Source organism: Hemitrygon akajei, chromosome 1 (assembly GCF_048418815.1).
Source record: "Hemitrygon akajei chromosome 1, sHemAka1.3, whole genome shotgun sequence".
Classification (NCBI taxonomy): domain Eukaryota; kingdom Metazoa; phylum Chordata; class Chondrichthyes; order Myliobatiformes; family Dasyatidae; genus Hemitrygon; species Hemitrygon akajei.
In genome coordinates, this window is record NC_133124.1 from 71,677,570 (window position 1) to 71,692,166 (window position 14,597).

Genomic DNA, 14,597 nt, shown 5'->3' on the forward strand with positions numbered 1-14,597 from the left:
TAGCTGGCTCGCTGCTAAGGAGCTACTCTATTGATGTCCTACGTGATGCGGCCAAACTCCCTATAGATTTGCTTAAAGTTATAATAGATTAAAAAAATGACTCCATGATAATATAATATAATGTCCCGTATACATACACCTTTGGAGGTCGACCGGGGGTGGGAAGGGTGGTGTGGTGGTGGTGGTGCTACCTCCCTGAAATGAGTTTTTGCAGGGTGGGATGTCTGTTGTAGGTCAAATATGATGGCAGAATATAGCATTAATGGTTAAGACTCTTGGCAGTGTGGAGGATCAGAGGGATCTTGGGGTCCGAGTCCATAGGACACTCAAAGCTGCTGTGCAGGTTGACTCTTTGATTAAGAAGGCATACAGTGCATTGGCCTTCATCAATCATAGGATTGAGTTTAGGAGCCGAGAGGTAATGTTGCAGATATATAGGACCCTGGTCAGACACCACTGGGAGTACTGTGCTCAGTTCTAGTTGCCTCACTACAGGAAGGATTTGGAAACTATAGAAAGGGTGCAGAGGAGATTTACAAGGATGTTGTAAGGATTGGAGAGCAATCCTTATGAGAATAGGCTGAGTGAACTCGGCCTTTTCTCCTTGGAGCGATGGAGGATGAAAGGTGACCTGATAGAGGTGGACAAGATATTGAGAGGCATTGATCGTGTGGATAGTCAGAGACTTTTCTCCAGGGCTGAAATGGCTAGCACAAGAGGGCACAGTTTTAAGGTGCTTGAAAGTGGGTACAGAGGGGATGTCAGGGGTAAGTTTTTTATGAGTGGTGAGTGTGTGGAATGGGCTGCCAGCAGCAGTGGTAGAGGTGGAAATGATAGGGTCTTTTAAGAGACTCCTGGATGGCTACATTGAGCTTAGAAAAATAGAGGGCTATGGGTAAAGCCTAGGTAGTTCTAGGGTAGGGACAGGTTCGGCACAGCTTTGATAGATAGATAGATAGATAGATACTTTATTCATCCCCATGGGGAAATTCAACTTTTTTCGAATGTCCCATACACTTGTTGTAGCAAAACTAATTACATACAATACTTAACTCAGTAAAAAAATATGATATGCATCTAAATCACTATCTCAAAAAGCATTAATAATGGCTTTTAAAAAGTTCTTAAGTCCTGGCGGTTGAATTGTAAAGCCTAATGGCATTGGGGAGTATTGACCTCTTCATCCTGTCTGAGGAGCATTGCATCGATAGTAACCTGTCGCTGAAACTGCTTCTCTGTCTCTGGATGGTGCTATGTAGAGGATGTTCAGAGTTTTCCATAATTGACCGTAGCCTACTCAGCGCCCTTCGCTCAGCTACCGATGTTAAACTCTCCAGTACTTTGCCCACGACAGAGCCCGCCTTCCTTACCAGCTTATTAAGACGTGAGGCGTCCCTCTTCTTAATGCTGCCTCCCCAACACACCACCACGAAGAAGAGGGCGCTCTCCACAACTGACCTATAGAACATCTTCAGCATCTCACTACAGACATTGAATGACGCTAACCTTCTAAGGAAGTACAGTCAACTCTGTGCCTTCCTGCACAAGGCATCTGTGTTGGCAGTCCAGTCTAGCTTCTTGTCTAACTGTACTCCCAGATACTTGTAGGTCTTAACCTGCTCCACACATTCTCCATTAATGATCACTGGCTCCATATGAGGCCTAGATCTCCTAAAGTCCACCACGCAGGTAGTTTGAGTTGCACCATATCACAAAGTCCTGTATCAGTTTCCTATACTCCTCCTCCTGTCCATTCCTGACACACCCCACTATGGCCGTGTCATCAGCGAACTTCTGCACATGGCAGGACTCCGAGTTATATTGGAAGTCTGATGTGTACAGGGTGAACAGGACCGGAGAGAGTACGGTTCCCTGTGGCGCTCCTGTGCTGCTGACCACCGTGTCAGACCTACAGTCTCCCAACCGCACATACTGAGGTCTATCTGTCAAGTAGTCCACTATCCAATCCAATCCTTTGTGGGCCAAAGGGCCTGTATTGTGCTGTAAGTTTTCCATGTTTTTATGTTTCAGTGTGTAAAATGACAGTTGGTCTGAGGAAGAAGTTTTTTCAAGGGTTTTGGTCACCAAAAAGCCATCTGCCTCAGCAAAGATGCAGTTTTGATCTGTAACAGATATGAAGGAAAAGAGGAACAAGCAAAAACATGGAACTGAAGTCTTACTTCAAAGTTCAAAGTAAAACTTCTGAAGACAAAGGAAGCTTAATAGAGCTAAATGGATTCACAAGAGAATACAGTTGTAGGAACCTGGAGCAAAAAGTAAACTGCTGGAAGAAAGTAGTGGGTCAAGCTTTGGACTGAAACACTACAAAGAGATTGAGAATGTCAAAGGAGCAGGAGAACTTCAAACTGGACAGACCTTGAAGAGAACTTACAGTGGAGTGAAAGAATGGAGACAGAAAGAGAAGAACACTCGGTCTTGATGCAGGGCCTGAGCTCTGTGGTGACTGACTACCCTTTGCTTCCACAGAGACTGCTTGCTGAGTATTTTCAGAAGTTTATTTTTTGCTTGAGTGTTCTGTATATGTTCTCATGAAATGTGATATGGTCTTTTAAGAAATATGAATATTTAAGTTCACTGTTTTATTTGTTTTAGTACAAATATGCACAGATGTTGCAATGAGTAGTATTGCTTCAAAGTCTTAAGCAATTTACCATGTGTTCTTTTATAGGAACAACAGTCCTCTAATGAGCTTTGGAGCAAGCTTTGTTAGTTTCTTGGTGAGTTAACTATACAAAAGCAATGTATGTTTAATAAATCTTTCTGCCCCTGTGTCTATTGGCCATGAAACAATGTAGCATGGCAAGTGTTGATAACAATGTGGTCTACAAAAATTAGGTACTTACCTGTATATATTTCCTAATCACACCAAAGACTGGAGTTGATGCAGGGTTGTAGAATACAGGTAAATTTATTCCGCACAACTTGAGTAGACCAGAATGGTCACCCCCCCCCCTCCCCCCCCCCCCCCATGATGAATTAATCTTTTCCGAATCTTTACAGGCCATAGATTAGGTGCCAGTTGACAAGGAGAGCAAACGTGGTACAATTCAGTTATGATTAATAAGTTCTTGCCAGCCTCTTTCAAATATCTCTGATGGCACTAGCTCCATCTTTATCTGGATTCTTGTTCTCCATCTGCCCACAGTTATGTCCATTGTTCTCTCCATCATCCTTTAATAGTCTTAGAACAGTACAATACAGGCACAGGCCCTGCTGACTATGGTGTTCACCCAGCTAGTTCTAATTTCCTTCTTTCAGACCATATCCCTCTATGCCCTGCCCCTCCATTTACCGATCCAAATACTACTTAAAATGAGACTATTGTACATGCCTCAACCACTTCTGCTGGCAGCATGTTCCATATACTCACTAACCTCTGTGAGGAAGGCTTTTCCCTTTGGGTCCTCCTTAAATCTTTGCCCTCTCACCCTAAACCTATGCCCTCTAGTTTTGGACCCACCCTATCCTGGGAATGATTGTTACCATCCAGCTTATCCATACCTCTCATAATTTTAAATATTTCTATAAGGTTGCCCCTCATTCTCCTACTTTTCAAATAATAAAGACCTAACTTGGTCAACCTCTCCCTTTAACCCAACCTTCTAGTCCTGGCAACATCTTCAAAAATCCTTTTTGAACTCTTTTCAGTTTTGTCTTTGCTATAAAAGAATGACCTCAACTGTACAGACTGCTTTAAGTGTGATTTCACCGAGAACTTAAAACAGCTGCAGTATGATATCCCAACTCCTGTACTCAGTGCCGTGACTAATGAAGACCTGCATGCAAAATGCTTCTTTCTCCACCTTGTCTACCTGTGATGCCACTTTCAATGAGCTATGCACTGGTACTCCAAGGTCTCACTGTTCCAATACTATTGACTTCCAAGGACAGCAGGGATAAGCCAGGTCTTTACTGGCCAGTGTATCTCTAAATCAGTGGTAGGGAAGTTACTGGGGGGAAAAATTTGTAAGGGACAGAATTAATCTACACTAGGGAAGAAAGGGATTCATCCACAATACTCACATAGAATTATACAGCACAGCTGTTCAGTCCAACTCATCCATACTGACCTAAGTGCTTTCCTTTGTTACTACCATTTGCCTGTGTTTGCCTACATCCCATTAAATCTTTCCAGTTAATGACTCTATCCAACTGTCTTTAAATGTTGTAATCGTATCTTTACCACTTCCTCAGCTTGCTTGTTCCATGTACTCACTACTCTTGGGTCTGCTTGAAAATTTTCACCTTTCATTCTGTGCTACTGGCATGGTAGCGTATCAGTTAGCCTATTGCTGTTACAGTGCAGTTGACCAGAGTTCAATTCCACTGCTCTCTGTAAGGAGTTTGTATGTTCTCCTCAAGACCAGGTGGCTTTCCTCCGGGTGGTCCAGTTTCCTCCCACATTCCAAAGATGTATGAGTTAGGGTTAGTAAGTTGTGGGCATGCTATGTTGGCACCAGAAGCATGGCAATACCTGGGTGGCCCCAGCACATCCTTGGATTATGATCACTGACACAAATGACTATGTTTCAATGAGCATGTGACAAATAAAGCTAATCTTTAAACCTAGTTTTAGTTTCCCCAACCTTGAAAAGAGACTGCAACCATTTTCCCTATCTTCCCTCCTCATAATTTTATAAACCTCTAAAGTCACCTCTCAGCCTCATTTGCTCCAGGGATAACGATCCAGCCTATCCAATTTCTTTAAAATTCTTGCTTTCTCGTAAATTTTTCTGCACCCTCTAACTTAATTGTGTCTTTCCTATATCATGGCAACCAGCACTGCACACAATGCTCCCATGTGCAGGCCACCAGCATCTACAACTGTAACCTGCCACTACATGGGGGAAAAAGATCTTCCTCTCTAAACTGATCGCAGAGAGGATACCGAGGATATCAACTAGGATTTTGCTTGGGATGGCAGTCATGAGGAACTGCTAGCTGGGTTTGTTTCTCTCAAAGTAAAGCAGACTGAGGAGGGTATGTAGGTAGAAGTACACAGAACTATTAGGGACACAGAAAGCTTGGATAGGAAGAAGCTTATCCTCCAAGCAGAGACTCCTAAAATCAGGGTATAGTAAAGGGTGGGAGTTTTAAAGTCGAAGATATTTTTTCATGCAGAGGGCAGGTTGGAATCTGGACCTGCCTGAAAGGGCGGTGGAGGCCAAGATTCTTTCAACATTTAAGAAGTAGGAGGCTTAAATCAGAAGTTATGTGGAAGATAGATCTGATGAACTGAGGTCAGTGACAGGGAATCAGGATGTTCAGTAAGGGGGTGGGTTGAGTGCCAGGATAGTGTTCTGAAGTATGTAGTCAGCAGTACCAATTTCCATAGTGTTTAGCAGTGTGCTTTCTTTCTCTGTTGCATCTCCTTCAGACAATGTTATCTCCATTTTCTACCACTAATCTCAAGACATGCTTTATTTTTCACTTTATCCATTTCTGCTGAAAGTTCCTCAATCTGAATCATTAACTTTCTCCCTCCACAAATGTCTGACCTGAGCATTTCCTGTTGCTTCCAGTTTGCAATTAGTTGCCCAGTGTTGTTATTGTCATTACTAATCCAAACAGTATGTAGCCCACAAATAAATGAGAAGTGTACATTTTCTGAAAGTAATTTTACAAATTACAAAATGTAAGGTTGATTTCCCGAAAGAGTAATTCTACAAATTGTGTTTTTTGTGGTACATCATGGAATTGTAAAGCATTTTGTGTACATTTTTGCAACATTGTCCTTGAATGCACAATATTGATTAAAGATATGTTTTTGAAACAACTGTTAACAAGAATAACCTTTTGGGCTTGTGTATTGTATATTGTGATTGAAACTGTTCTTATTACTGATGATGCCAAAAGGGAAAATAGTAATGTAGACTTTACATTTCAGAATGCCATGATGACCTTTGAAGATGAAAAAATGCAGCTGGCTTGTGATGATTTAAAAAGCACGGAAAAGCTGTGTGAAAGTAGTGAAGCAGGTGTCATTGAAACAATTAGGAATAAAATTAAAAAGAATGTGAGTACATTAATATTTACTGCATATCTAAATAGGGAGAGCATTTTCCTTTATCTGATTCAGTGTGAAAGTTAGCTGGTTTCAGTATGAAGTTGGATTAGCTGGATTCAGTACAAATTTGGAAAGATGGTGCCAGTGATCAATGGCAAAGTTTTACAGACAGCTCACAAAACTACTAGATGTTCAGTAGATATACTGTACTTTTGAACTGCAAACACTGCAGTCAGAAGCCTGTAATTTCTCTTTCAAGGATGTACCTATGAACCAACTAAACAATCTGGTGATTTTGTGATCTCTTGGGGGTTGCAGCGAACTAGACTGTCAGGAGTTCAGGTACATCAAGGGTAGCCATCGCTGGAAAAGAATGTGGCATCAAGGCCTGATGGTGGGAGATGCATCTTTGGTTGGCTCCATTTCTCTGCGCTGATTAAGTGTTGAGCAAGATTTGTAACGTTGGATAAGAATGGAAAGCAAACAGGTTTTCAGTGTCTTCTGCATGTGTTTGACTGGTCTCCCTCTCTTCTTGCTACTGCCATCAGGTGGGAGGTCCAGGAGTCTTGGGTCTGATGCCACCAAGTTCAGAGGCAGTTGTTGCCCTGCAGCCATTGGGCTCCTGAACAAGCTTCACCCACCTCAGCACTGAACAGGCTTTGCAGCTGTGGGCTCACTCTCAGGGAAACTGTGGTTCATGTTCCTGTCTTTGTTTATTTTTTAAAACTGTTTGTGCCATTTGGTCAAGGCTGAGGGTGAAGGACAAGCCAGTATTCAGCTCCCTTCTCTGAGGTTTATTCTCCAGCAATGAACTGGCTCGGTAGCTATGGCCTGCAGCCATTGGGCTCCTGTACTGGCTTCACTTGCCTCAGCACTGAACAGACTTTCAGGGACTGTGCAGTTAATGTTCTGTGTGTTATTTGTTTACATTTCATTGTTTGCATAGTTTGTTCTTTTGCACATTGGGTGTTTGACAGTCTTTGCTGCATGGAGTTTTTAAATGGGGTCTATTATGTTTCTTGTTTTGTGGCTGCCTGCAAGATGACAAATCTCAAAGTTATATACAGTATGCATACTGTGATAATAAATGTACTTTTAACTTTGAAATTCAACTGGTTTCATTATGATAATTAAAAATACTGGTTTTCATTTTAAATGTTTACATTTTACATTTTAAATGTAAACTGAATGAAATATCTTGGCTCTTTCTAGTTGATTTAAAAACAAAATTGGGTTTTAATTTTCCAGGGCACTTTGGTAATGAACTTCTTGGATAACATTCTTTTTCCACCCTAAACATGTCTTGTTTTTTCCCTTCCTTTATTCTTATTTCCACTAAATTAGGTTGCAGTAGTCAGCCATAACTCGAGACACTCATCATAGCTTCTCATCCCATTATGTAGAGTTCTCCCAGTCACTGTCACTAGTTTAACATCTTTCTAGAAACATAGAAAACCTACACTACAATACAGGCCCTTTGGCCCACAATGCAGTGTTGAACATGTACTTTACTTTAGAAATTACCTATGGTTACCCATAGCCCTCTATTTTTCTAAGCTCCATGTACCTATCCAGGAGTCTCTAAAAAGACCCTATCGTATTCTGTTGTACTTTGGTGCAGTATCAGAACACCCACAATAGATTCCACAGGTAGGTACAGTGATAAATCCCATCTCTGCTTGAGCATTAATTATCATGAGCCATTTTTTGCCTTATTTTCAACCTTCTTGTCTGATTATCAGTCTTACTCCAGCAATTATTTTTACTCTTGTTTCCAGGCTCAGCTGCAAACTTCTTAGTTATTGAGTTTAGATACTACTACTTAGGCCATGCTCCTGCAGTTGGTCTTCTCTTTGGCCCTGAATTGATTGTTTTCTATTCCATCAGTGAAAATGTCTACCACACTTTTGATATCTTTGTTGCAGTCCATCAGCTGGCAAAAGTCCTATTGACAATTTTGATTGTTAGTTCTCCTGTTCTTGCTGTTCTAGTCAGCCTTTCATCTTCCAAGTTTTACTTCATTCAGCACTCTTGATCTCTCTTTTTTTTTTATTCAATACTCTGTCCAGATGTACATTAGTTCCCAGACCTAATGTCTGAAATTTTAATTTATGATACTCGAATCTCCTTTTCTTATCCACACTTAAGATCCAAGGTGAAGAGGTGAGAGAAACCTTAAAGGAGATTTGTAAGGTGAATTTTCACACAGATAGTGGTGGGTGCCAGAGGAAGTGGTGGAAGTAAATGTGATAGGAATGTTTAAGAAGTATTTAGGCAAGTAGGGAAGAGGGATATGAAGAAGCAGACAAGAATAGTTAGATTGGCATCATGGCTGATCTATGTTTTATTTCTATGGTAGTAATGCTTTGATCACTTCAGTAGACATTTGTGTCCACTGCTCGGAGTGTGGTTGGAGTAATCTGTAGACCACACTGATAAAGATGTCATGCTTCCTCCGTTGAAGGATATTAGTAATTAGGTGGGCTTTTTGCTACGATCTGATAGTTATACAAGCCTGCAAGAGGAGAGGCTGTACTTGATCTGGTATTGGGAAATTCACCTGGTCAGATGTCAGGTCTCTCAGTGGGAGAGCATTTTGGAGACAGTGATCATAATTCTTTCTCCTTTACCATAACATTAGAGAGGGATAGGAACAGATGAGTTAGGGACACGTTTAATTGGAGTAAGGGAAATATAAGGCTATCAGGCAGGAACTTGGAAGCATAAATTGGTAACAGATGTTCTCAGGGAAACTTACAGAAGCAATGTGACAAATATTCAGGGGATATCTGCATGGGGTTTGGCATAAGTATGTTACAATGAGACAGGGAAAGGATGGTAGGGTACAGGAGCTGTGGTGTACAAAGGCTGTTGTAAATCTAGTCAAGAAGAAAAGAAGAGCTTACAAAAGGTTCAAAAAACTAGATAATGATAGAGATCTAGATGATTATAAGGCTAGCAGGAAGGAGCTTAAGAATGAAATCAGGCGAGCCAGAAGGGGCCATGAGAAGGCCTTGGCGGACAGGATTAAGGAAAACCCCAAGGCATTCTACAAGTATGTGAAAAGCAAGAGGATAAGGCGTGAGAGAATAGGACCAATCAGGTGTGACAGTGGAAAAGTGTGTATGAAACCAGAGGAGATAGCAGAGGTACTTAATGAATATTTTGCTTCAGTATTCACTACGGAAAAGGATCTTGGCGATTGTAGGGATGACTTGCTGTGGACTGAAAAGCTTGAGCATGTAGATATTAAGGAAGAGGATGTGCTGGAGCTTTTGAAAAGCATCAAATTGGATAAGTCACCAGACAGGATGGTACCCCAGGTTACTGTGGGAAGCGAGGGAGGAGATTATTGAGCTTCTGGCGATGATCTTTGCATCATCAGTGAGGACGGGAGAGGTTCCGGAGGACTGGAGGGTAGCAAATGTTGTGCCCTTATTCAAGAAAGGGAGTAGGGATAGCCTAGGAAATTATAGACCAGTGAGTCTTACTTCACTGGTTGGTAAATTGATGGTGAAGATCTTGAGAGGCAGGATTTATGAACATTTGGAGAGGCATAATATGATTAGGAGTAGTCAGCATGGCTTTGTCAAAGGCAGGTTGTGCTTACAAGCCTGGATGAATTTTTTGAGGATGTGACTAAACACATTGATGAAGGTAGAGCCGTATTTGTAGTGTATATGGATTTCAGCAAGGATTTGATAAGGTACCTCATGCAAGGCTTGTTGAGAAAGTAAGGAGGCATGAGATCTAAGGGGACATTGCTTTGTGGATCCAGAACTGGCTTGCCCACAGAAGGCAAAAAGTGGTTGTAGATGAATTATATTTTGCATGGAGGTCAGTGACCAGTGGTGTGCCTCAGCGATCTGTTCTGGGACCCCTACTCTGTGGTTTTTATAAATGACCTGGATGAGGAAGTGGAAGGATGGGTTAGTAAATTTGCTGATGACACGAAGATTGGGGGTGTTGTGGATAGTGTGGAGGACTGTCAGAGGTTACAGCGGGACATTGATAGGATGTAAATCTGAGCTGAGAAGTAGCAGATGGAGATCAACCCAGATAAGTGTGAGGTGGTTCATTTTGGTAGGTCAAATATGATGGCAGAATATAGCATCAATGGTAAGACTTTGGCAGTGTGGAGGATCAGAGGGATCTTGGGTTCCAAGTCCATAGGACACTCAAAGCTGCTACACAGGTTGACTCTGTGGTTAAGAAGGCATACAGTGCATTGGCCTTCATCGACCATGGGATTGAGTTTTAAGAGCCAAGAGGTAATGTTGCAGCTATATAGGACCCTGGTCAGACCCCAAATGGAGTACTGTGTTCAATTCTGGTTTCCTCACTATAGGAAGGACGTGGAAACCATAGAAAAGGTGCAGAGGAGATTTACAATCATAGAAAAGGTGCAGGGAACTGTGTTAGTGATTTTTTAAAAAGTCATTTTCCTCCCACACCCCTCCACACTGGGCATAGATGGAGGTGTCTACAATTTTTATCAGTTAAAGCAGAAATATTCAAGCACCATGTAGTTAGAATAAAAATCCAGTCAATGCTTTCAAATACCTTGTAAGGCTAAAGTAATTTGTTAGTTATATTTAAATAGAGGAGCAAGCTGAATTGCTTGTATTCATATTTTGAATTTGTGGAAAAAATACCCTATTTTTTGAAGAATAACTCCTTTCAAATCAGCTTTTACTGCCTGAGTCCTCAACTGTGTCATACAACTCATACACATCATTGTTGGATGATGGACTTCTTTTTTGGTATTCCCCTTCAATAGTTAGTAAGATCAATCCTCTGCAGACATTTGATTAGAAAAATTAGGCTAGTGTAAGTTCTGAGTTATAAAATAATCAGAGAACAAAACAGTGTTGGTAACTGGAAGTCCCTGTTGAGATGGCATTAAGTGTGTGTTCCTTGACTTCTCTGGGTTTGTTTCTATTTATAACAGTTACCTGACTTTTGAGGAGAAGATTGTGCCTGATGATAATTGGGTTCTCAGACACTGTTGACTGTACTTTCCTTTTGTTTTTCAGGTTGATATGCAGAGGCCCACTGCATTTGATGTTGATCGGCTCCAAAGGCAAATCATCATCGCAGACTGCCAGGTCTACCTTGCTGTACTTTCCTTTGTGAAGCAGGAACTCTCAGGTATATCAACGGCTTAGACGAAAAGTTTTTATTAAATGCTACTAAAATAAAAATTATGCCAATATCCTGGCATTTCTGTTGTGTTTGTCAATTGTACTCTGATTGATAAAAGTGCTTTTTGCTTGTGTTGCTTCTATAAACTTTGATAAACTGAAATAAAACAACTGCTTCAATGGAGAAGATGACAGAATAGAATAGTCACTGGCTGAACAATTTTAAAGTTGTCTGTATTCCAGGTTTCCAGCATCTGTACTTTTTTTTTTGCTTCTGTATTAGCAAAGTTTTAGCCCAAAGGGATTTGTCATAGGGGTACAATTTGTCATTGTAGCCAGCATATGATCCCTTTATAAGTACATAACTATCAATTAGGGTTGGTACAGGATCATTAATCATGGATGTGGGCAGCAGGCATATGGGCAATCATTTTTGTGACACCAAATGTGATGGTGCTGCACTGACCAATAGTATCCATAATTCTTGCCCCATTCATCAACCATTCATTGCAGCTAGTTACTCCCTGGTAATGTACAATTGTGAGAACTATGTGATATAGAGGGCTACTTGGTACGGCTTCTAGAGCACTTCAATAAAAGTAATCTTTCACCTACTTTTATTGGTTGCTGCACGGATCAGAATGGCTCGGGTTTAGATATCTTCACATAGTTTATCAGTGACTGTCCCTGCATTAAGTATCAGGAAGGGTTGGGGGAGAGTTTTGTGAATGTGGTGACTGATTTAGTTCCAATTTAGACTCAATGCTGTGCACTCTGATGGCAAGGCGTAGAAACTTTGCATGGAATGATGTGGCAAGCACACATCCCCTCACCATCAATGCCTTGGTGGTCACCATTGACAGAAACATAACTATAAGATGTAGGAGCAAAGTTAGGTCATTTGACCCATTGAGACTGCTCTGCTATTCAATCATGACCGATATATATTTTTTTAACCAATTCTCCTATTTTCGCCCTGTAACCCTTAAATCCCTTACCAATCAAGAACCTATCAATCTGTGCCTCGAATACACCCACTAACAGCCTCCACAGCCTTCTGAGGCAAATTCCACAGATTCGCCATCCTCAGGCTGAAGAAATTCCTCCTCATTTCAGTTCTGAAGGATCATCCCCTTTTTCTGAGGCTGTGTCCTTTATCCTAGACTCTAAACTCCTACTAAAGGAAACATCCTCTCCACATATACAATATCCAGGCCTTTTAGTATCCAGTATGTTTTAATAAGATTCCTTTCTCATCCTTCTGAACTCCCATCAAGTCAGGCCTGAGGCATCAAATGCTGTTCGTACATCAATTCTTTCATTTTTTGGGAGCATGCTTGTGACCCTCGCCAGGGCTAGCACATTTTTGCATCAATGCGGGGCCCAGAATTGCTTGCAATATTCCAAATGCTATCTGACTAGCACCTTAAAAAGCCTCAACAGTACATCCTTGAAATGAATGCTAACATTGCATTTATAAATACAGATACTGCAGATGCTGCAAATTATTGAGCAACACACACAAAATGCTGGAGAAACTCTGCAAGCCAGGTAGCATCTATGGAGGGGAATAAACAGTTGATGTTTCAGGCTGAGACTCTTCATTGCATTTCCCTTTTTTACAAATGGCTCAACCTTCAAGTTGGCCTGAAGGGAATTCTGAGTTAGGACTCTTAACCTGTCTGATTTCTGAATTCTCTCCCCAATTAAAAAAAAAAAATAGCCTATCTATTTATTCATCCTGACAAAGTGCATAATCCCACACTTCCTTACGCTGTACTACATCTGCCATTTCTTTGCCCACCCTCCCACCTGTCCAAGTTAACCCTAATAGGACCAGCTATGTAAGTACTGTAGACTCTAATCCAAGTCAGGTTTTTATCCAACAATGAGTAACTCGCATACATAATTAAGGATTACAGTGGAGTATTTTCCACTTGTCGGGATGACTGCCGCTGTAGGGAATGTTTGAAATTGTCATCATTCTGGATAAAGCACATAGTCCCCAGCATTTAATCCCAACAACTTTGACAAACCAGTGTGTACGTTCTCCAAGGCTTCTCTGACAGCGTTTCACCAACTCTCAATTTCTATTTAGAGGAATAAAGGCAATAGATGAATGGGAAAATGATTATCTGGAGGCTCCTTTCCCAGTTACACACTGTTTTGACTTGCAGACACCAGTGCCTTAATCCTTCCAATCTGTCACACTAGAGAGGGTCTAGAGGAGATTATCAGGAGGTTGCCTGGGTTGAAAAGTTTCATTTACAAGGAGAAATTAGCTAAGCTGAGGTGCAGAGGAGGCTGGAGTGGGGGCCTGATGGAGGAATGATTGAGAAGCATAGATGGCTAGGTAGGAAGAAAACTTCCCCTATGGCTACAGGGTCATAAGACCAGGGGACATTGCCTTACAGTGAGGAGTAAGAGGTTTAGCGGAAGATTTTTCTTTACCCTTCAGGGGTTGAAGTCTGCGATGCACTGCTTGAGAAGGTGTTGGAAGCAGGTACTCTCAGAACATTTAAGAAACATCTGAATGAGCACCTAAATCGCAAAGGACCGTAGATCAAGGACTACAATGGTTTAAAAGCACAGTTCACTGCCAGCCAATTAGCAATAGCTAATAAATACTGGCATGTAAAATCAAGCATCGTGATTGATACATCTTTCTTCTTTCAAATTACAGCGTATATTAAAGGTGGATGGATCCTCCGAAAAGCATGGAAAATTTATAACAAATGTTATACTGAAATTGATGCACTACAGCTAATGCATAAAAAAAGGTCTCGAGAATCGCTGACGTCCGATCGGGCAAATGATAACCATATTCCTGCTATGTCTTTACATGAAGAGTCACTGAGCAGACTGAAAGGTGCAGTCAGCTTTGGTTATGGGCTTTTCCATCTTTGTATTTCAATGGTACCTCCAAATTTGCTGAAAATCATCAATTTATTGGGGTTTCCTGGAGATCGCCTGCAGGGATTATCATCTTTAATGTATGCCAGTGAAAGCAAGGACATGAAGGCTCCGTTAGCTACGTGAGTAGGTGTACAAATATTTTTATTTTTGAACCTCATTTAGAAAGAGATACTTGCACATATATTTTCATTTCACATTATCAGGCATTCTTCCCCAGATGAGACAGTAATATGTAATCCTAAATTGCACTATATCATTACATTATGACTCCTTTACACTTGTTTTCCACTCTCTTTACAATTAAAACTATCAAATCTTTTGCTTTCATAATTGCTTACTGTACCACATATTCTCATCAAAATCTGTACACAAGGGCACCCAGGGGTTTGAGTTCCATTTCCTGATGTTTCACTGTGTTAAACAAGACTGTCCTGTTTCCATCTACTTGCTTGCTCACTTAACCTGTCCTTTGATGTTTTGATAATTACTCTCCCAGTTTGTATATCCAC

General features: G+C 41.1%; 1 protein-coding gene across 2 annotated transcripts in view; it reads left to right on the forward strand.

The window, feature by feature from the left end:
- The window catches only part of ttc39c (tetratricopeptide repeat domain 39C), a 57,293-nt gene that overhangs the window by 22,624 nt on the left and 20,072 nt on the right, over positions 1–14,597 (forward strand). For both annotated transcript variants that reach the window (XM_073045546.1, XM_073045536.1), the window contains exons 2-5: positions 2,690–2,738; positions 5,909–6,037; positions 11,065–11,179; positions 13,856–14,207. In XM_073045546.1, coding sequence (XP_072901647.1) covers positions 2,690–2,738; positions 5,909–6,037; positions 11,065–11,179; positions 13,856–14,207 — 645 coding nt within the window. The remainder of the gene's footprint in view (positions 1–2,689; positions 2,739–5,908; positions 6,038–11,064; positions 11,180–13,855; positions 14,208–14,597) is intronic.